Source organism: Erinaceus europaeus, chromosome 1 (assembly GCF_950295315.1).
Source record: "Erinaceus europaeus chromosome 1, mEriEur2.1, whole genome shotgun sequence".
Classification (NCBI taxonomy): domain Eukaryota; kingdom Metazoa; phylum Chordata; class Mammalia; order Eulipotyphla; family Erinaceidae; genus Erinaceus; species Erinaceus europaeus.
The window spans coordinates 119,380,675-119,408,256 of NC_080162.1; the positions used below are offsets into that span (position 1 = coordinate 119,380,675).

General features: G+C 37.2%; 1 protein-coding gene and 1 pseudogene across 4 annotated transcripts in view; both read right to left on the minus strand.

The window, feature by feature from the left end:
* The window catches only part of FAM91A1 (family with sequence similarity 91 member A1), a 52,759-nt gene that overhangs the window by 16,108 nt on the left and 9,069 nt on the right, over positions 1-27,582 (minus strand). For all 4 annotated transcript variants that reach the window (XR_009550864.1, XM_060195410.1, XM_060195406.1 and 1 more), the window contains 14 exons: positions 26,067-26,134; positions 25,437-25,550; positions 23,365-23,455; positions 22,139-22,201; positions 19,044-19,150; positions 18,006-18,044; positions 17,280-17,392; positions 16,405-16,520; positions 15,510-15,622; positions 14,944-15,030; positions 11,596-11,728; positions 7,633-7,781; positions 4,401-4,535; positions 4,183-4,296 (listed from right to left, as the gene is read on the minus strand). Coding sequence is in view for 3 of the 4 variants with exons in the window: in XM_060195406.1 (XP_060051389.1) it covers positions 4,183-4,296; positions 4,401-4,535; positions 7,633-7,781; positions 11,596-11,728; positions 14,944-15,030; positions 15,510-15,622; positions 16,405-16,520; positions 17,280-17,392; positions 18,006-18,044; positions 19,044-19,150; positions 22,139-22,201; positions 23,365-23,455; positions 25,437-25,550; positions 26,067-26,134 (1,442 nt within the window). In the remaining variant the exon portion in view is untranslated. The remainder of the gene's footprint in view (positions 1-4,182; positions 4,297-4,400; positions 4,536-7,632; positions 7,782-11,595; positions 11,729-14,943; positions 15,031-15,509; positions 15,623-16,404; positions 16,521-17,279; positions 17,393-18,005; positions 18,045-19,043; positions 19,151-22,138; positions 22,202-23,364; positions 23,456-25,436; positions 25,551-26,066; positions 26,135-27,582) is intronic.
* On the minus strand, positions 26,146-27,260 carry LOC132542240 (male-enhanced antigen 1-like; annotated as a pseudogene).

Consider the following 27,582-nt stretch of genomic DNA (forward strand, 5'->3'; position numbering starts at 1 on the left):
TCTGAGGGCTAAGAGGGTGTTCCACCAGGCAAATCAGATGTTAACTAAATGAAGACTGAATAAATCAAGTACATTTGCTAAGTGCTGACTCTCATTCCAAGAGAGCGGTAGAATAACCCCCACAATTAGCTGGATACTATGAACTAAGAATATAAAACTCACTTGCACCAAAATGACATACATTCCTAATTATTTGCTGCAAAATATGACAAGAAACAACCAAAATGTGGGTCAGCAGAAAACTGGTTAAATAAAACTGGTTAAATAAAACACTCATTTTCAATGCAGTTGCAAAAAATAAGGGACAATGACAATATATCTCCAACTGCTAAGTGAAAAAAAGCATAAGGAACATTTAGTGTAACTGCTTACAAGTATGATGAAATGTCAGAGAGTCCAGAAGAAACTAATTACTGTTTAATTTGGAGAGCAGAAGGGGAATTGGAGAAGTAATGGTGATAGAAAGTGATTCTTAACTCTGCACATTTAGAAAGTTTAGATTCCCGCTGTGGGACTCTAGCACTCGAGCCAATTTAGAGGGGAGGGAGGAAAGGAGATACGCTGAGAGAGATGCTGAGAGAGAAGGGGAAGGACACCACAACACTGAAGCTTCTCTGAACACTGCAGCAATCAGGCTCAACCCTGGGCTGTACACATGGCAAAGCAGGTATACTACCCACGGTAGCTATTTGCTATCTTTGTATATATTTTTAAATGTTTTATTTTTAAATTATGTGAGCACATCAAAACTTTTTAGAAGACATTATCCAATATAGTTTATAGAGGAAATGTTGATTTATAAGACTGATGTTGTCACAAGTCTAGCCACTCCACTCTCATGTCACATATAATTTCATTCACCATCACATTCAATGACTTTTCACTGGAATACTGTTAGTTTTTTTTTTACTTTTTTTATTATTATCTTTATTTATTTATTGGATAGAAACAATCAAATTGAGAGGGTAGGGGGAGAGAGGGAGAGAGGCAGAGAGACACCCGCAACACTGCTTCACCACTTGCAAAGCTTTCCCCCAGAGGTGGGAACCAGGGGCTCGAACCTAAGTCCTTGTGCATTGTAATATGTGCCATGCTCAACCAGGTGCACCACCACACCAGCCCTGTTATACAGTTTTTTAATTTCTCTCTTTGTTTGGGCTTTACAACTGGGTAGATAGTTGCCTAATGAAGTAAGTCTATATTAATGCATATTTAGTATCACTACAATAGAAAGTTTAACAATGGGCATCTATACATGTTTCCCTTCTAGAAGTTCAATTATTCAAATTCAAAGTATTCTGATACAAAAGGGGAAAAACCTAAGCTCATTTAATTGGTCCATAAAACAACTATATTCCTTACAGCTTGCTTCTGTTGCACTGATAAATTTCTGATTTAAGCCCTAATAAAATGGTTATAATAATAGTATGGCTCTCATTAAATATTATTTTTGTTAAATTTTTTTACATTTTAAAAATGTGAAATCTAGAGATCTGATTTACATGAACTTGCATACACACACAGACAAAACAGAAGCAAGTAAACTGTAAGACTTGTGAGAACTATGGTGGTTATGTTTGGGAGGTAGGAGGGTAGGGATATAGGATTTTGGTGGTGGGTGTGCTATGGAACTACACACTGCAATCTTGCAGTCTTTTAACAAACTATTAAAAAATAAAAATTTATTTAAAGAACTTAATTCTGGGGGCCAGGTGGTGGAGCACCTGGTTGAGCGCACATGTTACAGTGCACAAGGACCCAGGTTTGAGCTCCTGGTCCCCACCTGCAGGGGAAAAGCTTCACAAGGGAAGCAGGGTTGCAGGTATCTCTCTGACTTTCCCTCTCTATCACCCCCTTCCCTCCTGATTTCTGGCTGTCTCTATCCGATAAATAAAGACAATAAAAAATTTTAAAAATAAATTCGAGTAAGAATTTTCTTTCCATAAAAATTAACAAATGAGGTATTCTTTTATAGTAAAAGCAAAACTCTTTAGCAAACAAAATGCACCATCTAAGCTTACATTTTCTACTCTAATGCCTTGCAGTATAGAAAAACAAACCCTAGTTTGACTTTAATGACTGAATATTGCTTTTAGAGCAATCCCATCCCTCCTTTTACAGGTATGTAACTTGAGTTCAAAGAGCGACAAGAGGAACTGTCCCTTCACTATGAACTGCTCCTATTCCTCCAACCTCTGCTTTTTCTTCCTGGTTGATAACATTCTTACATGGTCCTATTCTCTACATACTGATGCTGACTAAATAAGTCTCACCTGATCTGAGAATGTTTTCCACCTTCTGCTGAGTTATCTCTGTCACAAATGCCCAGGGTTTCTTCCACATAACATGCTCAAAACACGGCCCCATAACCTGGCTAGTACTGTATTCTCTCCAGATAAATTCCTAGGAGTCATTCTTCTTCAGATATCTGATCACTTTCATTAATTTTACATTTCTAGTAACGCTTAAATTCATTTCTTCTTTTCAGTTCTTATTACCCCTTCCCTGATCTAGACTGTCTTTATCTCTTATTTGGGTTCCTGCATGAATCTTTCATTGGTACTCTGGCTTTAGGTTATTCTCAAGGAAGTAGGCTAATCTTCCCAAACCATGACTGAACATGTTAATCTCCAGCTCAGCATCCTGCCTTATCTGACTATCATGAGTCTACAGGATAAGCATAGGGACACTGTTAGATATTAGAAAGTACAACTCAAAATCCCAGTAATAAGAAAAAAGACGAAAGTGAGAAATAAGTAAAATAAAAAGTAGACAACAACAGACTATTTCACATGGATGATTATGGTTTTATTAAAAAGTCACATAATACCAAGTGCTGGTGTGAATGACAACTGGCACAGACACTTTGGAAAGCAGCCTGATTATTATATATTGCTGTTAAAGAGTTATTATATGACTTGGAATTCCCTATATTTATTTGTAAGATGAAAACACATCTACACAAAAAGCTATGCACAGATGTCTATGATATTCATGACAGGCAGCAGGGAGAAGTAACCCAAATGTTTACTGATAAACAGTGACACAAAGTATGTTACAGGAGCCAGGTGGTGGTGCACCTGGTTAAGTGCAAATGTTACAGTGTGCAAGGACCCAGGTTCAAGTCTCCAGCCCCCACCTGCAGGGGGAAAGCTTCACGAGTGAAACAGTGTTGCAGGTTTCTCTGTCTTTCTTCCTATCACCCCCTTCCCTCTCAATTTCTGGCTGTGTCTATCCAATAAACAAATAAAGATTAAAGTAAAAAAAAATGTTACATTTATGCATAAGAGTATCATCGAGTATAAGCAGGAATGCAATGATTCATGGGACATGATGAACCCTGAAAATATTCTGATAAGTGAATGGAGTCAGTCACAAAAGACCACATGTTCTGTGACCCCATATAGATGAAATGCCCAAAGGGCATTCTCAAGAGACAGCAAGAAGTGTTTCAATGAAGAGGAAGGGTTAGGAGAGCAGTAATGTAACAGAGAGATAAGAACTAATGGTAAGGGGGCAGGTGGTGGTGCACCCAGTTAAGCACACACAGTAGTAAGTACATCAACCCACACAAGGACCTAGGTTTGAGCTCCAAACCCAACCTCTAGTGGGACTGCTCCACAAGCAGTGAAGCAGGTCTTCAGGTATCTATCTTTCTCCTTTTCTCCCCCCTCCTCTCTCAATTTCTCTGTCCTACGAATAAAATGGAAAAGAAAAAAAAGGAAAACACTGTCACCAGGAGAGGTGGATTCGTAGTGCTGGTACTAAGCGCCAGAGACTAGAGGCCTAAATAAATAAATAAAAGACTTAAGACAACAAAAATGTTCTAAAATTGAGTGCAGTGATGGTTGGAGAAGGTATCTGTGAATATACTAAAAACTACTTACTTGTATAATTTCAACTGTTGAACTATATGGTATTTGAGTTATATCTCAATAAATGTACTTAAAAATATGTACAGACAGTCAAAGTTGAGGTTAGGACTCATATTTGCATCTAACTTTAAAGTTCATGTTATTTCTATCACCTTCTCCTTGACAAAGACCAGGGCTAAAACCTAGAGTTCCCTATATTTCGGTTTTATATATCTCTAATTACTCTTGTATCTGTGATTCAGCAGACAGCTAGACACAGTTTGGTCCTCAGCTGAAAATTCAGGACGACTGAAATAAATAAGTATACCTGAATTAGAACTGCAGAATGGGTTAAAGCGTCATTCAGCATAGTGAGCACATTTGATGTAGGAACTACTCCAGGATCATGACCCCAAGATGTTATTAGCAATCGATCATAACCCTATGGGAAAGAAATGAAAGACATTAATTTATCTGTTACCCTGTTCAGAAAATTTTATCCTCATCAAAAATAAGTTTAAAATATGAACACTTTATACAACATACCTGAAATATATCTGGCAGTTTTCGAAGTCTTGTACCTTTGGACAGTAAAAGAGATGGAGGTCCTTGCCCAGTGATATGGTAAATGTATAGTTTAAACCAGACAGAACTGACCTCCGGAATAGCTGGTCCAATATGCTGTAATTTACAAAATAATAATAATATAACAATAATAATAATAATAAAGTTGTTAGTACCTATCTAAAAGCTACCACTAGAGGAAAAGAGCAACACACTGAGGGTATGGATCAAACTGCCAACACCCATGTCCAGCAGAGAAGCAATTATAGAAGCTAGAACTCCCACTTACTGAACCCCATAAGGACTCCATATTCCCAGAGGGGTAAATGTCAGGAGAAGACCAGAGGGCTCTGAACTCCAATTCTATCAGGACCCAGAGAGACAAGAGGAAAAAAGGAACGACATTCAGAAGAAGCAATAGATGTAGGTATTACTTAGAAAGGAAGAGAAGGCAGAACCACCTGAAAAAAAATGGGCAAATTATATACATATATATATAGTCATAGAACACAATCTTTTGGTGGTGGGAATGGTGTTTATGTACATTCCTATTAAAGTGTAAACATATAAACCACTATTTAATTAATATGAGAGGGGAAAAATTGACCATATGTCTAGAACTTCTTAAAACACAGACTGAGTCTTTTTAATACATAGTCTGAGTTTTTGATATGTGAACTCTCTCAAAAGCCTAGACCAGGGAGAACAGAAGCAACCAGTAGCACAGCTATACACAAGATGCTGGGTATTATACCCCAAACCCTAACAAAGGGATTTTCCAAAGTTAACCCAATCACCAAATAATGTGATGATAACAATAACTATCCATTGTCTTCTTGAACCCTAAGACAACAGGAACCTCACATTTCCACTATAGAGCCTATATTTCCCCCAATCCTGGAACCTTAGGGTGGGGCCCACTTTCCTACATACTGTTCACAATTCAAATCAAATAATACTGCAACTGTGGATCGCCACCTAATCAACACAATGAGTGCCACCACAACATGCTTCACTTCAGACGGTGTCCAGAGACTTCAGGTGTGGAATGACAACCCTTCAGCTTCATCACTCGGGTGAGACCTTTCCTTTCATAGTATTCTCTAATTCTATTCCAGGTGGTCCACTCCCCAATAAAGTCCCCAAACCTAGATATAGTCCAGGTCCCCTGAGACAGAGCATAGGTTCACATGTGCCCATAAACTAGGGGAAAAATATATACCTGAAAGCAAAAATACACAAAAGCATGCAGGGAATACCCCCCAACACCTCATCTGCACTATTCCAGTCCTTAGGTCCATGATCGTTCAACAGTTTGTTTGGCTTTGTATGTTAACTCTCTTTTCAGCCACCAGGTTCCGGATGTCAACAAGATGCTGACCAGACTTCCCTGGACAGAAGACCCCATCAATGTGTACTGGAGCTCCGCTTCCCCAGAGCCCCACCCTACTAGGGAAAGAAAGAGGCAGACTGGGAGTATGGATCGACCAATCAACAGCCATGTTCAGTGGGGAAGCAATTACAGAAGCCAGACCTTCCACCCTCTGCAACCCACAACGACCCTGGATCCATACTCCCAGAGAAATAGAGAATGGGAAGGCTATCAGGGGAGGGGAGGGGATATGGAGATCGGGTTATGGGAATTGTGGAACTGTATCCCTCTTAGTCTATGGTTTTGTTAATGTCTCCTTTCTTAAATTAAAAAAAAAAAAAGAAGTAACAGTCAACCCATATTCCATATTTGTGACTTTGGGAGAACTAATGCAGTTTCCAATGGAGGAAATGGGTTACAGAACTCTGGTGGTGGGAAAAGTGTGAAATTACACCTGTTATCTCATAATTTTGCAAATCAATATTGTTACTAACATTTTTTTTAAAATGAAGCTAAATTTCACAAGTGCTGAAGTGTAGTCTTAGAAGTGACTACTGGCTCAAATACATCTTAAATGCTCAGAAAAGTAAAACACCATTGTACACTGGAATTTCAAAAAAAAACCACAACTCATCGCTGCACTTGAGAGTAGACTCTGGAGTAGACTGTCAAGATCTGTCTGAATCCTGATTTCATCCCCTCAGCCACATCAGCTTTAGGTTGTTTAACCTCTCTGTGCCTCAACTTGCTACTCTGTAATATGGCAACAAAATGTTTACATCGTAAGAATGCACGGTTGTTTAAAAAGATTTACAACAGTATTTGACACAATAAACTCTATATCAAAGTGTTAGCTATCATTCTCACTGATTACATGCAACTTTTCACAATGGGCTTATCCAACCTTCTATCCATCTTATCCTTCATTTAGATAGTTCATGGATTCCTACTACGCCAAAAAAAAGTATGTTACAGAATAGGAGAAGTGTGGCTTGGGACAATGGCAAGAACTTTGAACTAGAAAGTATGAGGTCCCAAGTTTGATCCCTGGCATTAAACGTGCTAGTGTATTAATCCAATTCTCTCCTTCTCCTTCTTGCGTGCTAACAAATAAACAAGGAATAGGAGCAAATGTGTCTATGTAGTGAGGCACACAAAAAATTACTATATAGAGAACATAACAGGAGGAGGTAGTTAGTTGTGTTTCCTAGTAAGCTAGGATATACAAAATCTAATCTTCTACAAGAATTCCTTTCTTTCTTTTACATCATTAAGTTCATATAAAGGAAACTAGGCGAGATTAATAGTAAAAATAATATATCCATTAATATCCATATATATATATATATATATACACACACACACAATATATATCCAATATTTGAAAATGGGACAGGCCTTGCATCCTGTATAGCTGTTTTGTTGTTGTTTGGTTTGGTTTTGTTAGTAGAGGACCAGATGTGATTTTACAAGTGAAGTGCAAAGAGAACTAGAATTCTGGCTTCCAAGAATAATCATTTAAGACTATTTAGTATTATAGTTCTACTTAAAAAAGAGTTAATTTTTCCTAATCACCCAAAGATAATCTCTTCAAAAGATGACATGCATAAGGAAATTTTAGTTTTATGTGTCACAAATCACTAGACGAGACAAATAAAATGTACTAGGCGTTATCTCACAAATTAAGCAGGAACTTTGAAAACTGCTTTCTTTCTAAGTCAGTGAGAACAGATATGAAGTCTATGAAAATTAATATAATAGATGTAGCTAAACTTCTCCTTTGGCCACTGTGAGGAAGAGTAAGTGAAAAGCAGTACCAGTGAGCTTCTAAGTGGGTCTTACCTGAGGGGTACAGCTACTGACAGGCCGGATTTCATTGGTAAGAGGAGCCATGGAAACAAGAAGTGTGTAATTTTTGTTTAGAACTCTGCTGCAAGTTGCAGGGTCCAAACCAAGAAGGCTTTCACAGCGTAAAAGATCCAGTGGAAAACCTGAAATATAATAAATCATACACAGAATGAAAGTGTGTGTAAAAAAAAAAAAAGCCAAGATGAAATATTAATGGCTTAATATATATAGCAAAATATATCAAAATTTTCCCTAGGAGACTATTAAAGCTACAAGTTTTTATTCTCTGGTGTAGAAAGATAACTATCTACTAGCATTTCCTTGGGCTACTTTTCACTTTTAAAAAATGTGTCTGCTTTATCTTAACTCTTCCCCACCTCCAACCACTTGATGGCAATATTGTTTCATGAAAATCTAAGTGCTAAAGGAAAGCTGTTCCTTCCTCCCTCCAAGTTCCAATCTTTACAGAAACCTTCCCAGCTCGGACTGTGAGATAGCCCAGCTAGTAGAAGATTCACCTTACCATGTATGAGGTCCAGGCTCAAACCCGGGTACATGGAATCACCAGGGATGCTCGTGCTATGTGGTACTTTTCCTTCTCTCTGTCTCTCTATAAATATCTGAAGTACAAAGAGTGGAAAAAGTCAGCCCAAGCAATGGAATCATACATGTGAGGCCCCAGTGCAGGGGAGGAAAAAAGCCTTAACAGTCAAGTTACAAATTAAGCATACTGGCAAGAGTTCCTCATTTAGAAATATGTGGTCTACTTGTCTATGCAACATGAATTTATACAGCTATAACTAATTTTAGGGGTTCCCATTCTTATTCAAAAAAACTCTCCTGAATAGTATATCTGATGTCACTCATGTTCACCCTGGTTCAAGTCTGGCCCCTACCAAACTGGATAAAGCTTCAGTGGTATGACCAATCAATTGGTCTGTTTGTCTGTCTATCTTATAAGGAAGGTCCATAGTGGCCTGAAGCCTCAGCAACAATAAAAAGGGAGAGAGAGGAGAAAGAGGGAGAGAGGGAGAGGGAGAGGGATGAGTTCCTATTATTTAGGATACATTTTTTTTTTTCTGTCCAAAAAGAACTAAAGTTGGAAGAAACTTAGAAGGTCAAGTTAGCCCAACTCATGTTCAAGCAAGAATGAATATAAATATACATGAGAGAGAGCATATCTTCACACGTATCTATAAACTAGTGCAAAATATATACCTGAAAGCAGAAGTACACTAGAGTTTGCAGTGAGTACCTCCCTAACACTTCCTCTCCACTATTCCAAGCTTTGGGTCCATGATTGCTCAACAATTTGTTTGGCTTCATATGTTAACTCTTTTTTCAATCACCAGGTTCCAGATGCCATCAGGATGCTGGCCAGGCTTCCCTGGATTGAAGACCCCACCAATGTGTCCTGGAGCTCAGCTTCACCAGAGACCCACCCTACTAGGGAAAGAGAGAGGCAGACTGGGAGTATGAACTGACCAGTCAACACCCATGTTCAGCGGGGAAGCAATTACAGAAGCCAGACCTTCTACCTTCTGCAACCCACAATGACCCTGGGTCCATACTCCCAGAGGGATGGAGAATGGGAAAGCTATCAGGGGAGGGGGTGGGATATGGAGATTGGGTGGTGGGAATTGTGTGGAGTTGTACCTCTCCTACCCTATGGTTTTGTTAATTAATCCTTTCTTTAAAAATAAATAAATAAATAAATATACATAAGAGAGAGAGACACACACAGAGAGAGAGAATGTGTGTCCCCTATTATAAAAATAACCCAGTGAAAGGGCCTAGAAGCACTGAGCACAAACGTGTGCTAGCATCATAGCCATCTACATCACTCATTAGTAAAAGAGATAGGCTCTTAGGAATGAAGACTCACTTCAGGATTATAACACAAGGGAAGCGAGGAACTAGTCCCTTCAGCAAAACACTTTGTTCATAAAGACAGGGAATGCAATGGCAAATTGCCTTATCAATATTAAGTCCTCTTAAATTGATAGATGAGAATACCCTACTCTTAAGAAATATACATGGGCTAGATAATTTCAGGGAGAAAAGCTATGCTATACAAATTACTCCTAAACTCTAGGTTTTAAGTATACTATTTCTACTCATAATTTTTCTACAGATTAAAAGTATTCTCAAATAGAAGTTTAAAATGAAAAAAGATTCACAGGTGGCTTAAGGGAAGAAAAATATTCTATTCAGATTAGCTTAGTAAAGTTCATGTTTGATTAAGTACAAATGGGTTTACTTTTAAGAATAAAGCCATAGGTTGGCAAGATAGCTTACTTGGAAAAATGCCTGGTTCGCCTTGCACACAACCTAGCTTAAAGTCTGGTTCCTGCTCTGGGGAAAACTTTAGTGTTATGGTGGATGTTTCTCCCTCTCTGCTTCTGTCTCTTTCTACCTGAAAAGTCAGCCTAGAGTACTGAAGTCTCAGGTTAAGGCAAAAAAAATAAATAAGTAAAAGTATATTAAAAGAAACCAAAGAATGAGCACAGAACTTTGGTGGTGAGTGTGATATGAAAATATGCCCTGTAATTGTACAATCTTGTAAACTATTATTAATCACAAATAAAAAAAAACTAGCTGGGGGGAGGAAAGAAAAGAATGGAAAGAGGAAGAAGAGATGGGGAGGTGGGTGGGGGAGAGGAGAAAGGGAGAACAGAGAAACTATGAACCAGTCGAGTGGGGAAATGTCAGATAAAAATCTTATCAAGGAGAATTTGCAATCAAGAATAATTTCAAGAAGTGAAAGGACTACTGAAATAGAAAGAAAGAACACCAGAAGTTTACAAAGTCTTAAAAAGTTATCTGCTAACAAGAGACAAACTGAGAAATAATCACTGTGGTTCTGATGAGGACAGGTAGTTAAGAAAAACTGAATGAAAGGACGAAGCTGCTAAGTATCTGGGGAGCAGTTGATTAGAACGCGAGCTTGGAGCCACATCAGTTATTCTAAGCTATTAAAGCTACAGCTGGATCCCAAAAAGTCAATAATTAAACCTATGTTAATGGTTACAATGATACTTAACTATTTCCATATAGAATAGTTTTTAATCATTTAACTTACTTGAGCATACATAGGATATTTAAGGTGTGAAGCAGAGTCTAGTCCAAACTACTAAGTATCACGTTATTTATGAGTAAGTTAATAAAAAGGTCAGTGTTCAGGGAAAAAAAAATAATAGAAAGGACAGAGCAATGGGGGAAAAAATGAAGAAACATGAAGTTCTAACTAGATAAAGATCAAATGAGTAGGAGATTTAGCAAAGAAAAATTTCAATTCCTTTCTCACCAAAATGAGTTACACTTAGCTGATCACTGGTGCTTTCAAACATTCTTAGATTGTATGATAGGGGAGAGGACAATATATATTTCAAGAGAGCAATAACAAAGTATTTAAAATATTCCAGTTCTTTGTCTCTGGAAGTCACTAAAAAGTCGCCCAAATTCCAAAATTTTAATATCCAAAGACATTTTCCAGACTGTGCTATTTAATGTTAAATCACAGGATCTACTATTTGACAATCAAGAAATAATTATTGTAACCAAATGCTTATCAATAAGTGCTTATATTTGTGCACTTCATAATTTAGTATACTTAGTTCTAAGAATTATTTATGAGTAATCTCAGGAAAAAAGCATAAAGTTCCAGCATGTAGCCACTTGTAACTCTGCTAAAGCCTAACTAAACAATGTCATGGCTGCAAAAGTCACTAGTTATTGAGTATGTCTAGTCCTACTCAGTGGTACATGAGAAAAGGGAGAAACTAATAAGAAACAGTCCGCAAGTAAATTCACAAAATAAACCTCTAATTACAAATTCAAGAGTTCTTTGTACAAAATGTATTAAGAGATGATTAAATAAGTGAGCATAACCTGTTTAATTTCTTAGAAAGAAGTTCCAAAGGACCATGTCTTCAAAATCAAGTATATTTATCATACCATAATTGGGCTGGTCTGGCTGTAGAGTTTGCGCAACTAGGTCTTTATTATGACGCAGAAACAGTATTGTGTTTCTCAGAGTAAGCGCATGATCAAAATATCTCTGTGCTTCTCCTTCACCAGTGCTCTGAACCTAAACCAAGAGAAAGTAAAGTGTGCAATGAATGCCATTCTTGGGCCACTCATTCATATTTAATCATAAAGTGGAGATACTAAGACATTACTCAAAATCAGTAAATAAAAAATAAATAAGTAATGCCCAGGCAATAATAAAACATTATCCTCACTCTCAGTTTCTATTTTCCTTCATTTTAGAGGATGACAGAAACTAATACAGGAAGTGAAACTAACATTTCAGCTGCCAGATAATGCTAAATTGCAACTGTTATAGAAGGTATGGTCCACAGTTGATTCAAACAAGGTGCTTAGAAAGTCCAAGATCTGTATTTTTCCTTTTTTTGAATATTTTTCTTTTTTGTTATCATCAGGGCTTCCACTGGTCTGAAGATGACTTTTTCAGATAGAGAAGTACCGAGGGAGAAAGATGAAGATACCACAGCAATTGAGCTTCAACTAATGAGGTGGAGACTAGTTTCATCTATTCATTTTTATGAGAAAGACCAGAACTGCTTAAGTTTGGCATATGGAACCTAGCGCCTCATGCATGTAAGACCTGTATTCTATTGCTGAAACAACTCCCTGCCCCCCTTTTAATTCAGGGAAGCACTTTATCCATAGTCACCAATTGTGCCTGTAATTCAAATCACCCTGCTTATAAGTTTATCAGAGCTGAAGTGTGATTCAGTATAGCTACTCACTATTGGTGAGTGTACAACTTAAATCTATCAACGACAATTCACAAGGTCTCCTCTATATGTGATCATCTATCTGGGAGGTTGGCTAGAGGACAAAGCCCAGCCTTCAGTAGGCTCCTACTGTAATGCGTGTCCTATAACACTGAGATAGTTACCTATAGGATATTTTAAAAAGCGCATCTCAGAAAAAACACAGAAAATGGAAAGACAGGTTTACCAGGAGAAAAAAGCTAATTACATTTGCATTAGATTAGCAAGAACAATCAATAAAATGTAATAAAGACTGGGGCTCTCTAAAAAATTAGCTGAGAAACCATTTTCAAAAATTAATTTCAGGACTAGAGAGGTATAAAGTATCTGCACACCAGATGTGTGTGCCTGAGGCCCAAACAGTCCCAGACTCAATCACTGGAACCACCACAAGTCAAAGCTGAGCAGAGTTCTGGTAGGTAGATCTGTCTGTCTCTCTCATGCTTAGATAAATAAATCTTTAAATGCATGAATAAAAATTAATTTCAGGGGAGTCGGGCTGTAGCGCAGCGGGTTAAGCGCAGGTGGCGGTAAGCTCAAGGACCGGCATCAGGATCCTGGTTCGAGCCCCCGGCTCCCCACCTGCAGGCAGGTCCCTTCACAGGCGGTGAAGCAGGTCTGCAGGTGTCTGTCTTTCTCTCCCCCTCTCTGTCTTCCCCTCCTCTCTCCATTTCTCTCTGTCCTATCCCACAACAATGACATCAATAATAACTACAACAATAAAACAACAAGGGCAACAAAAAGGAATGAATAAATAAAATAAAATAAATAAAATTAAAAAAAAAATTTTTTAAATTAATTTCAGTAGCTAGGGAGGCTGCTCTGTGGGTAGAACACAGGATTTGCATGAGGCCCCAGATGCAACCTCTCAGCCCCAGGTATGCTAGAGCAGTACTGCTAGTCTCTCGTCTCAGAAAATGTATCTTTTTAGGTACGTTATTGAATTTTACTATCAAGGAGAACAAATTTCAGTGTAATCATTCTTAAAAACTAAAGACTAAAATTTTTTTCTAAGGAATATCTGTTAAAAGAGAATATAGATATGTGAATGAATAAAAGGGCAAAAGTGGTCTTCTAATCTGCTATACCTACAAAAAATAAAAATTAAGGAAAGCAGAATTTGAAATGAGACAGGTCCTAATAAAATATTTACTGGCAAAAGATAATACATGTTAAGAAATTAAATTAGCAGTAAAAAGAAATAATGGGAGAATGGACATATGAAGTTGTAAGTAAGAGATCAATTATCTGAAATAAGTAAAAACCCATGGAAAAGAATAATGAAATACTTAGTCTATTACAATAAAGAGAATAAAAATCTCAAAAATTGTCTGAAGAGCACATTTTGTATACTGGGTCTGTTACTAAAGTGTAGCAACGCACCAAGATCATTTATCAAAGAGCATCAGGCACACAAACTATTTGTATAAAGAACAAAAATTAGGCTAAAATATCCAGGTAATGAAAGCACCAAAATACATCTCAAATTAGAGCTACAGAAAACTAGGACTGGGGACCTGGTGGTGGCACACCTGGTTGAGTACACATGTTACAATGTGGAAGGACCTGGGTTCAAGCCCCCAGTCCTCACCTGCAGGGGAAAAGCTTTGCGAGTGGTGAAGCAGTATTGCATATGTCTCTCTGTCTCTCTCCTTCTCTATCTCCCCCTTCCCACTACATTTTTGGCTGTCTCTATCAAATAAATCAAGATAATAACAAAATTTTTTTAAATCTGAAAGAAAGAAAGAAAGAAAGAAAGAAAGAAAGAAAGAAAGAAAGAAAGAAAGAAAGGAAGGAAGGAAGGAAGGAAGGAAAGAAGGAAGGAAGGAAGGAATAAATCTAGGACCGCACTTATGAGGAAAAAAGAGGCTAAGAGGTACCTAGGAATAGTTCACCCATACAAGGGTCTGGGTTTGAGTCCCAACACCACATAGGGACACCAGGGTGTCAGGGTAAACTCTGCAGATATTAGAGTGATGCTATACTGGCTCTTTTATATCTGAAATAAAAATTCCACCTGTGAGCAATGGAACAGCACACTTGTAAGGTCCTGACACCACTAAGGTAGGTGGGTTAAAAGAAAAAAGTGGTTAAAGTCCTTAAGACAACTATAAAGGTACCATAACGTTTGACATAAATCTGATATTCAGAGAAAGTATTTCAAAGATATAAGGGAAAAAAATTTAAAACTGCTTATAAGATCTTAGAGCTATACTGGGGAAAAGGGGTAGTCAATCTAGAAAAACTCAAATTAAAAAAATACATGTAGATTTAGCACCGCATTTCTTCATGATATCAAATTATACTAACAGTTAAAAACCACACAATCCCTTTGTCCATTCAGTATGCCCACAAGATTGTCATAGTACTAAGCAGAGAGTGAGGCAAGAATGAGCCAGACTGTGTCCTAAACCTACAGAATCAACAGAAAAGCTTATTATGTTCCTAAGCTAGAAAGGGCTCCAAGTGCTCTGACATCTCATAATAGGTCATCTAAATTTACCTTTTCCAATTCTATAAGAAAGCTGTCCAGAGATTCATCTGAGAGTTTGCCAACTTCAAACATTGTTACAGCATGACTTTTCAAATTCTACAATAACAAAAGCAAAATATTATTAAGTTGCACCATAATACTTTATTTTTTAATCGCATAGCTTTATTACTTTTTACTTTTATTTTACAAAATTACATGTCAACTGGGGTTTAAATCCACACCATTCCCACCACCAGAGTTCTGAACCTTCAGTCTCCCCACTGCAAGCCACTGCAATTCCCCCAAGGCTGTAGACAGCACCATAATACTTTATATAAGTGCATTATTAAAACTCTAGTTTTCTCTTTTTATGTAAAATATAGCACCTGCTATTTATACTACACTTCCACTGTATTTAAGCTTAAGGGTAGATGAGGTGAGGAATTAATTCTTTAAGTTATAAAGTAGCTCCCAATTAAAACATACTACATTCCTCTAAAGATATGAAGCTCATTGTATTACTTTAAATTTAATCATTAGGTTAACCAGGTTCATGTTTAAACATTCTCATATTTCACAATTCATAACAGACTTACTGGTGACAGATTCCCCATCATTAAAAAGGCAGTAAGAGTGGAGTCAAAAAGGAATGCGATACGCTTTGTATGGCCTGTAGACAGACTCAAACTGCTGATGCTGGCTGTGTCGGCTGAAAAACACAGAACTTGATATCAAGAAATCGCACTATTCTTTATCATTTGAAATCATAAAGTGCTTCTTTATTTAATAAATAGAATATACATCATTAAATATTAGCAATATTATGGTCATAAAAGGTCATAACAATGCTAGTACCTATCTATAGCAAAAATACCTTTTTGCAATAGAGAAAATTCAGAAAAATTTAAAAGCATTTACTTAATAGAAAATCACTTGCAAGCCAATACTAAAACATGTTAGATGAATAAAACTGACTAGTCTAAACTTGTCAGACATACCACCTCACTCAGGTAACAGAGCTACCTCAGAGAACTCAGTGCTCCTATCCTATTTCAACAGTATACTGTGGCCTTCCCTCACTGCCAGCTGACAAGCTCTTATATCCATTCTTACCCCAAACATGACCTTTTCCATGGAGGCTTCCTAAGCCTCTCTGGCAACAAGGGACCTCTTCCTCTGTAATTCCATGAGCACCAAAGCACTTCTCCCATCATTGCTGTCTGTGTTTACACTGCCTTCTTCCACCCCAACCAAGCCCCAGACATAGTGCTTAGAAGGATGGTGACCAGATTCTCCACATTTTGTATCCCTAAGACCTAGCACAGTGCCCAGTATATGTAAGTATTCAAGGTCTACATACTGAATATAGAATAAGACTGAATGAAATCTAGACTCAAAACTGTAATATAATGCTATCTGGGGATTTAACTGCACGTGTGTGTGGACACAAGCCGCATCACAGACTCTAAGTTACACTAAGTCACTGCTAACCTGGGTCTTCTTGACTATTTGTATCAGTGTCAGTAGCCGATGACACTTCTTGTACAGGACTCCTACTTTCCCCACCATCCCATGACAACAGCATCTTCTGTGGATCTAAGGTACTCCTATAAATAAAGAAACATTTCACTTTTTAAAGAATATACTGTAAATTACCTTATTTGAAACTAGCTACAAGTCAACATTTAAATTACAAACATCCATCTAAATGCAGTCTTTCATTCACATTCAAAACTGAGTTGTCCATAAACACCATGCACAAATGCAGAAAGAGCTCTTAAGTCACAACCTATCAACAGGCTTCAGGGAGTTCAAGAACTTTAAAAAAAAAAAAAAATTACAGAGAAATATTGTATATGCTTTTTTTTTTCCCTAAGGAGATGCTTAGCTTATAGCAGATTCTAAAAAATAAATACCATACAGAGAGGATTAAAACCAGTAACACATAGGCTTCACCTCAACTGGTGAATACAAAACTGACTTTTTTCTCCCCAAAGGGAAACTCTTAATATTTCTTTCTTCCTTTCTTTTTTTCTTTTGACTCTAGGTTTATCGCTGGGGCTCAATTCCTGCACTTTGAATCCACTGCTCCTGGAGACCATTTTTACTATTTTGTTGCCCTTCTTGTTATTGTTCTTGTTGTTACTATTCTAAGACAGGACAGAAAGAAATAGAGAGAGGAGGGGAAGACAGAGGGAGACCTACAGACTTGCTTCACCACTTGTGAAGTGACCCCCTGCAGGTGGGGAGCTGGGAGCTCGAACTGGGATCCTTACGCAGATCCTTGCGCTTTGCGCCATGTGCGCTTAACCCGCAGCGCTACCGCCCAGCCCCCAACTCTTAATATTTCAAACTGAGTGAGTTACTTTAATCTGTTTACAGATGGAACATTCCTCCACGATGAATGAAGTTGATCCAAATTTATTACTTGTCCCTTCTTATGGGCAAAGCCCAATCGGCAATACATTGAAACAGCATTCTGAAAGGAACAGAAATGAGCTTTAAAACAATAAATTAGAGTTGGGGAAAACAGTTCATCTACATAGTGCACTTGCTTTGTCCTATATGCAACCCAGGTCTAGGCCTGGCCCCCACTGTAATAGGGAACCTTTGGTGCCATCTTCTCTTTCCCTCTTCATCTGTTTGTTTTTATCTGAAAAAAACTGACTCATAGCAGCTAAGGTCTAATGACAACAAAAATAAGTAAATAAATTAGAAAGACTCTATAAAGCAGTATCAAAAATTGTACTTCCAGAGCTACTCAAACATTTTCACCCATAACTAGAAAGTCAAGTCTCCACTTATGTAAGAAAAGAAGTGCTTTGAACTCTGAGCCAGATCCTTTCTTATACAGACCTATACTCAAAGAAGCAGAAATAGTTACTATAATCACCTTTATCACCAGAAACTAATCTTTCTCCTAGAAATGTGAGTGCTTACTTTACTTCTCTTTAAGTATATTTTATTCTGTGAAAATTCTGACAGCTTAACAATTTTACTCCCTTTTTCACTAAACGATCAATAATAAAATATAATAAAATCCACTCACTATTTATATACTTAATGAAAAAAAAAGTATAGAAACCACTTACCTTAACCAAAGACAAGTCTATCTCAAGTACATTTGCCAGCTGGAAAATAAAACTCTGTTATTTTTATTCTTAGACTTATCATTATATTGCAGAGCTTTAACAAATTGTCCATATTTAGCACAACTTTACATTGTGAATAAATTACAAAAATCTTTCCTTCTTTCCAAATCCCTAAGATTCTTCTTTTTTTAAATTTTAATTGCCACCAGTGTTACCACTAGTGCTTTGGTCCTAGCACTATGAATCCACTGCTCCCAAAAGCCTTTTTTTCCCTTCTATTTCTTTCGATTTTATTTGATAGGAGAGAAACTGAGAGAGGAGAGAAGGGGAAGAGAGAGAGAGAGAGATAAAAAGACACCTGCAGACCTGCTTTACCACTACTGAAGAGTCCCCTCTACTGGTGAGGAACAGGGGCTTGAACCCATGTCCTTGCACATAATGTTTGCACTCAACTGGGTGTGGCACTACCTGGCCTCATCTGAGATTTCTTTTTCTTTTAATATTTTGTTCATTTAATGAGAGGGAGGTGGGAGAGATACAGGTGGAATGACATAGATAAAGAGAGAGCAGGAGACAGAGGGAGAGAGACAACAGAGCACTACTTAGCTCTGGTTTATGGTAGTACTAGTGACTAAACCTGTGATGTAAGAGCTTCAGGCTTGAAGGTCACTTGTATAACCATTATGCTGTCTCCCAGCCCTCTGAGATTCCTAGAGGGGTACAAGTCCAGGGAGTGAGTATAAAAATTTAAGAGTTCTTATTCTCTTATTTTGTCTCCTTCAAAAGAAGAAAATTCCTAGATCAATCAATAATTTACATTTCTTTAGTCATATAAAAGATTATTTACAAATTATTAAATAAAAATGTAGCATACACATGTAGAAAGTACTTTAAAAAAATAACTTAGATATACTAACAATCTATAATTTGCCCATGTATAGATTTGGATAACATTTAACAAATCATTCAATAGTTTTACCCACTTTACACATACTTGTTTTGAATTTAAATTCATTCATCAGACACTGGCACACTTACCTCTGCAACATTAGTGTGCTCATCTATTGAAACAAATATCTTGTAGAGTAGAGTTTCAAAATAATCACCTTGCACACGATTCATTACAAAACCTTCAAGAGGAGGGACTAAAATAAACAAAATAGACTTTCCTCAGTGATACAATTTTATAAAATAACTATTCAAAAGAAAAAATTCTAATTTAGTGTCAGAATTCAGCTTCTAGTTTATTTTTCTGCTAGAACAAGTTTTTAAAACTCTAGGTTAAGGACACATATCAACCATGTCTACACAGCAGGACTCTGTACAATACAAATACCTACAATTAATACCTGAATACCTACAGACTTCACAGCTTAGCAGAGGAAGTGCTGGAGGTCTTGGATTGGGAATAAAGTATAAGGGGGAAGGGGAGATGCACCAGAAAGACAGTTCACCTAGGAGGGTACCTGATTTGCCATGCTTGTGACACAGGGTCAGGCCTGGCCCCAACAAACTGGAGGGATCTTCAGTACCATGGTATTTTTCTTTCTTTCATCCTATCTGTCTGAAAGTCAGCTTAGTCAGAAGTCCATATATGCCTATATGAACAGTATAATTTTGAAAAGATACACAATAGTAGCAGTTGCTAGAACCAGCAGTGAAAAAGAGGCATTTTTATACACTTAGAAATTTAGAATTTTGCACCACAATTATTGACTATTCAAAATATGTTACAAGAGTGCCTGGGAGTAACCTATAAAGTTAACCAAGAAAAAAAGGAAAGGAGGAGGAGGAAGAGAAAAGAAAAGGAAATAGAAGAAGACACACACGGAAGGGCTGATGATAATATTAAGGTTTATATATAAACCTATAATCAGAAGCACATGTGACAAGACATCAGTGAAACAAGCTGGGTATTGGTATGACATCCAATACACAGCAGCATCTAGTAGTAACAAAGGTCATGCTTCTACTCTGAGGTGGTGAGCACTTCTCCAAATGCTGCTGCTGATGCAAACAGAAGAAAACTATCTGCATAAAGTCTGATGAATAATAGAGCAAATGTATTTAACAAGTATCCTCCCACACAATATTCCACCACCTACAGCACTTGGTTTTTTGTTGGAATACATCTGAAATACCTCCTTTGAAACTACATCAGCTATCTTTAGTCCTGAACTTAATGGCTTCTATGTTATCAAACTGCTTTCTCTCATGATGGAACAGGAAAAAGTAACACAGTAACAAGAGGACTGAATTCAGCAGTATTATTGCCACAGGTCTTTCTGTTTTGAAAACAAAAACAAACAAAAAACCCCCACCAGATATTAAGTGAATTGTAGCAGAGCACATCACTGTAGTAGAATGTTGTGGGCCCTTCTCTGACTGCCTCAGAACTCTAACATAAGTTAGAGTTCAAACTATGTCAAAATGAATTAAAATGAACTAATCAAAAAACATTCCTTTTAGGTAGATCTCAAAAAATCAATTTCAGTTTATTAGATTAGAGATGGGCCTAACATAATGAGCAGTGTTTTTATAATTACAATGTGACAGGAAACCTTTGTCCAGAAAGACCATTTTCTGTCAAAGCTTTCAAACCCTACCATGAGCATTTTATTTGTACCACTCACTATACAAGCCAGAGTCCATATTTACTTTTTTTTAGCTGTCTCTCCAAACTTAAAACAGAGCTCATGTATACATGACTCAAAGTATATTACTGAAGAACCACCACACATGCTAACACATTAAGGGCATGACAAACCAGAGTATGATAACCTGACTTAGCTTCAACCTTAAGATAAGGAAGTATTTCTGTAATGAACCTGAGGCTACTCAATCGCTAACATTAAAATAATTTCCTGAAATTTGCTGACAATTTACATTTAACTACACAAATAACAAGCACATTAGTATAGTAAAATATACCACAAACAGGAGCAGTAGCTAAAATGTATGATACAAAAATATTTGAAGAACATAACCTAAATAAACTCTCCTATTAACTGGTAAAAATACTAATCTATAGGAAAAAAGTTCTACTTTGTGTACAAGGATATCATCCACATAGCTACCATAGGAAAAACTGATAAGTCAGTGTTCAAACTACTAGCAATATGTCACTAATTACAGCCACGCTAGGAACAATGAACCAAAGTCAGATTTCAAATAACATGTCTAAAGTAACCAGAAATAAAAGGAATGGTTTAGGTAATAAGACCCACAAGGTATAGAAGACAATAGATGAGGGTCTTAATACTTTGGGGTTATAGGAAAAGTCATGCTCCATTTTGTGGTTTTGAATTTTCCAACAACCCAATAGTTTGAATTTTCCAACAACCCAATAGATAAGATAAAGGCATTTGTAGTGTGGCAGAATATAGCATATATTTGAATCTTCAAAAAGAAATTTTAAATCCACTTATTATGAAAGAGAGAATGGGGAAGGGATAAAGGAGAAGAAGAAAGAGAACGGTAAGTACACTAGTCAACTTTGGTATAAGGATATGCTGGGGGTTAAATCTGGGCTTCTGAGGCCTACAAGATCTGTGCTCTGGGAGAAAAGCTGACTCCCCAGTCCAAGACAGAGATGTATAAAATGAAAATAAAATACATAAAATTCTGCATTAAAACTATTAGACACGGAACATGAATAAAAGGCGACAAGTACTTAATAAAAACATTTTATTTGGTATAGGCCAAGCGGTGGGACACCTGGTTAAGTGCTCACAACAGAGTGTGCAAGGACCCAGGTTCAAGCCCCCAGTCCCTACCTGTAGGGGAATAGCTTCACGAGAGGTGAAGCAGCGCTGCAGATGTCTGTCTCTTTCAATCTCTATCACCCCCTTCCCTCTCAGTTTTTCTGTCTCTAGCCAATAATAAATAAAAATATAATTTAAATTTTTTAATTTGGGACTGTGAGAAATTTATCTTGGATTGCTATTTTATTAGTCTACAAAAAAAAAAATAGGAAATGTAAGTACAGCCACAGAATGTGTTGTACAGTGCAATAAAGAAATGTATTTCTTTGAAAAACTCAGTACTGAAGATCCTAGAATCTGTTTCTAACTTATTAGGGTGATATGCATTAACATATTCAGAAACACTAAAAAATATTAGCACATACTTACCTGCAATACAACTGTCATCAGATATTGGTACATCCAGATAGATAAATCCTTTGTTATACAAGCCTAGAGAAGCAAAAGTATTACATTTTAGATGGAATATTAATAATATTTTTAAAATGACACTGGGTCCATATTCCCAGAGGGATAAAGAATAGGAAAGCTATCAGGGGAGGGGATGGGATACAGAAGTTCTGGTGGTGGGAATTGTGTGGAGTTGTACCCCTCTTACCCTATGGTTTTTGTCAGTGTTTCTTTTTTATAAATAAAATTTTTTTAAAAATTGCTAAATTTTTGCTAAGGCCTCTAGAACTGAATGGTATTTGAATTTAGAAAAAAGTATAATAGAAAAATGAATTCTATTAGTTTGCAAATCTAACTTATCTCTAATGTTTTGAGCTAAAACTTTTTCATTTTCACTTTTTCATTTTATTAAGTACTATAAAATACACTGCACACTGCATAATCTATAGCACAAACTTCCTACCAGTGTAGATGAGCACAAACAACATTTACTTTTCATCAGTGAGGAAAATGCTTCCTTGATCACTGTTATCCAAACCCTTAGGCTCGCAGTAATAATCAACTCCAGAGATGATCTATCTTTTCCATCAAATTCCTCTGGTCCTTAAAATGGGCAGCACTTTTTTCCTTGGTCCTGTTAATAAACCTGTGATGGAGGCTATGGCTACCCCACAACACACCGACACAGTGGTCACCCTGGGGTCACCCCATAGCACACCCACATAGTGGTCACCCAGGAAGACTGTCAGCTGCAACAACCCCTTGCAGACATCCTCCTGAACTATAAAATTTTCCCTACAGCTTATTTGTATAAATTTCTAGTGAAGGTCACTGACTGTAATATTAGCAAATAGTGAACTGAGGTTACATTTCAAATAATAACATGTCTTAGAAAAAGTATTACTATTCCTACCGGATAACTTATTTATTTATTTTTTATTGCAGGGGCTTCATTATTCATTACCCCAAGCCAACTTTTTCAGGTGAAGACAGAAAGAGTGAGGAAAGAAGAGAGGGAAAGATATTGCAACAGGAAAGCTTTCTTCAATGCAGTGGACACCCAATTCAGTCTTGAGTCTGAAGCACAGCAAACACACCATCCAGTGAGCTAAAGGCTAAGCTCATACATAATTGCTATTAACTATTGCTGAGTTAAAACAGTGTTTCTGATGCTGACAGAAGACCTTTTTGTACTAGCCACTTACTATGTACTACATTGTAATCTAGTGATCCAGAGAGTTGAGGGCCTGCATCGATGATCTTATCAATAGCACTTTTCTCCGGCAAAGTACATATCTAAAAAAAGCAAAATATTTTAATTAAGTTCTATACAAACTAACTCATAAGAAAAAACATACTCATGACTAAACCAATAATTTTATGTCATTAATGAACTACATATTTTTCATTTATCACTTTAGAATTCAAACCAAAAACAAATTGCACATAACCATCAATAAAGGTATAGAAAAACTTAAGAAAACAAAACAGCTAAAAATATCAACACTTCTGAAAAACAGTAAGCTTTCACTGACAGTATCAGTATTTACAGTATTTCTAATTCATCTGCCAGAGAAGATGAGCACAAACAACATTTACTTTTCATCAGTGAGGAAAATGCTTCCTTGATCACTGTTCTCCAAACCCTTTGGCTCACAGTAATAATCAACTCCAGAGATGACCTGGATTTACAGTATTTCTAATTCATCTCTGAATTAGGATCTGATCTACTTGCTGATCAAGACTCTCTTAAATCAGATATGTATTCAAACTCCACATGGTTATTGTTAGTACAACACAATCTGACTGTTTTATTAGTAAGCCGTTAACTACAGCAAAATATCTGGGCCTTCCACTCATCAGATTGGATCTTTTCTCTGCAGTGAAACAGACTGAAAATTAGAAAATTCCACCTACTCACTTTAACACTCCTTCAGCTACACAGATAGGTATGAATAATATTGATACTAAGGTCTCCTCACCTGCTGTCTCACCTCTTTCTTCTACACCAATACCTCTTCTAAAATATGTACAGATGATATCAATGTAATGTGGCCTGACCACTGGGGTTATCATTCCCCTTGATCTTGATACTAGCCCTGTAACAGTACCTGCTACATCAGTATAGCAGTTCAACACAAAGATTAAGAGCACAGGTCCCATGGTAAAGTGCTTGGGTTAAAATTCTTAACCTTCAATGGCAGATGAGGACATAGTGGGGGTTGTATTGTTATGTAGAAATGTTACACATGTACAAACTATTGTATTACACTGTTGACTGTAAACCATTAATTCCCCCAATAAAGAAATAAAAAATAATTTAAAAAATACTCTTTACCTTCGGGAGTTGGGCGGTAGCGCAGTGGGTTAAGCGCACATGGAGAGAAGCACAAGGAGTGGCATAAGGATCCCGGTTCAAGCCCCCAGCTCCCCACCAGCAGGGGAGTCACTTCACAAGCGGTGAAGCAGGTCTGCAGGTGTCTATCTTTCTCTTCCCCTCTCTGTCTTCCCCTCCTCTCTCCATTTCTCTCTGTCCTATCCAACAACGATGACAACAGCAGCAGCAATAATAACGACAACAAAAAACTACAAGGGCAACAAAAGGGAAAATAAATATATTTTTTTTAATTTTTAAAAATTAAAAAAAAAACTCTTTACCTTCATTACCATATATGACTTGAGTCCTTAACTTCCCTGTGCTCATTTCCCAGATACATGAGATGAGGTCCAGACTACATAGCTCAAGGGTTGTTATGAGACTCAAATGAGACAATATAAAAAGCTCTTGGACCTGAAGGCTGGGGTTCCACTGTATAATTGGGGGGAACACCGAGACTCGGGGAACAAGTGTCTTCCAGATATCTACATACCTGTCATAAAAAGATGTGTCAACAACTATACTATAAACCATTAACTCCCCAATAAAATGTGTATTTTCTCCCTCTCTCCTTCTCTCCCTCCCTCCATCGTAATATTATCTGACACATCTAGCACTAAGCCAAGTACTCAAAATATCAGTATTACTGTTTTGAAAGCTCACATCTAATCAGAATGCCCAAATTACTATACATGAACCAAGTTAATTTTCCTCATCATTAAAGCCTATCTCCAAAATACACAAATTAAATTTTTTAAAATTCTGAGTAAGTTTGATTTTTCTGAGGAAAATTAAGCAGATAACTTAAAATTATAGAGCCATATAAGAAACTATAGTACTACAATTAAAATCATTAAAATGTTAAATATACAACTCTTTTAAGCTTTTATGGGTATCTACCTTTATGTCATCTTCTGTGATATATCCAGCCTGCACCACCCACCATGCCTCTATGGCAATTTCTACTGGTTTTATTGGAAGAAGATCACGAGCCGTTTTCCTTCTGAAAAATTTCTGCAATAGTACAAGCATCAGAAAATTTGCAATTAACTTGAAATTACTTTCAACCCATCATATAAGACTAACAGGCTAAATAAATATATTCTAAAATCATCTTGTTTTTGAGTATTTTGAATGAAATGTTACTCTCAAATTATTTCAAAATAAATTACCTCAAAATCTGTATCTAAACCCAGAAACTCAAGTAGAACCCAGAAGTGAAAAGACATTGGGAAAATGTGTACTTATTTCACCTGTTAAGTCAACCTTGGAGAGTAAAACAAGCAAATAAAAAGACCAGCAGAGTAGAAAGAACCACTGAAAATAAACTAAATGTTTCATACACCAAGTACATGCAACTCAGTAAATCATAAGCTATAACCTAAAGAATACTGAGTTATTTTCTATTTTTCTGTATTACGTATATTTTATTAGGTCAAAATATTTTAATTCATTATTTCCTTAACTTAAAAAAATAATCAAAACTTTGTGGGAAAGAGAATGAGAAAATAAAGGAAATGACTAACTTACTTTTGATGACCTACACTGATTCATTAGATCAATGTACTGGTTTCTTCCTATGCCAAGAAGTCTTAGGCCTAAAAAAAAAAAAAAAAAAGTTTCTTTGAAGAAACATTTAATAGATGCTGAAATGTTAGTGCACTCACAGGTATTTGGGGACGGGGGTGGCGCTTAGGCTTTGTTCATCTTTTGATAATTTATTGACAGTATCAAACTAAAAAGACTTTGCGGGGGGGGGAGGGGCTTTAAAATTCTCCACAGAGTGATACATGCTAAGGTGGGCTGGGCTAGGGCTGATGTCCCCATATGTACAGAACTGAAATAAAGTGGGTTTTTGAGAAGAAGTCTCATTAGCCTTGATGTGGGAAGGGAGATGGGCAGGCTGGAGATGGATGTATCTAGCAGGGCTTTATGTGTTCACACCCATGCTAGCTCTGGAACGCAGGGAGATACAGCAGCACTCAGGGTAGTCACTTCCAGGCAGGGGAGGCTTGCCAGGTTTGGAGAGCCTTCTGTACCACATCTTCCCACTGGGCTCTGATAACTCCCGATCCCAAGCAGGAACCTCTGGCACAGGCAGGCTTACTCCAGCCATCATCCTTTTAACCAGCTTTGTATGTTCTGGGCCCATGAGAATGTGGTTTTTCACAGCTCTAGCACCCTCATCATCCTCTAAGGGTGGGTCTGGCAGAGGAAGCCCAAGGACCTAGATGAGATCCTGGGTGTCAGCAGCCATGCCCCTCCATCCCCCGCAACACACACACACACTGGTGCCAGGACTCTCTCCTCCTACTCAGGATCTTAGTTCAGAGGATGGCAGGAGTAGCCAACTGGACCTGGACCCATTTCCTCCTGCTCTTGCTGAGATTCCTCAACACTCTAAGTCCAGGGCCTTCTTTTAGGCCCTGGTGTGGTCCTAGGCCCTCAGACTTACTGGAAATATATGCTTAGGGCTCGAGTTTCCTAGAAGTACTGCTGCCACCTGGGCAGGGTCTGCTCTGAGCCACCAGCAAAGCCTGTGCCTTCACTTCTCCTAGAAGGATTTTTTCAAGGAAAATATTTTTAAAGGAGAAATGAATTCAACCGCACAACTGATAATGTTAAATGGGAAAATGTTTTAAAAGCAGAAGTTCTCTGTTTCAGGAAATCAAAAGTGTACTTCTCAGCAAAAGTTTCTTCCTACCCAAAAGAATTACGCTGCATTTCAAAACATGCATTTTATTACTATAAGTATATTAAAACATCAGCAAATTATGTTGATAAGAACTGTTTAACACAGTACAAAATGTTTGCATAAGCTTTTTTTCTCCCTCATTTGGTATATGCAATACAGTCCCTGTGTTAGAAAGATAATAGAGGAATCCCATTTTCCTGATTTTTACCACTTCAAAACATTCCTTTTCTTAGACTAAACCTTATATTTGACTTTGAAACCTGACAAAATCCCCATTGGTAATGTTTTTTGCCATTCACATCATCAAATGAGTCACATCAAAAACATACTGCTACAAATACCGACACATAA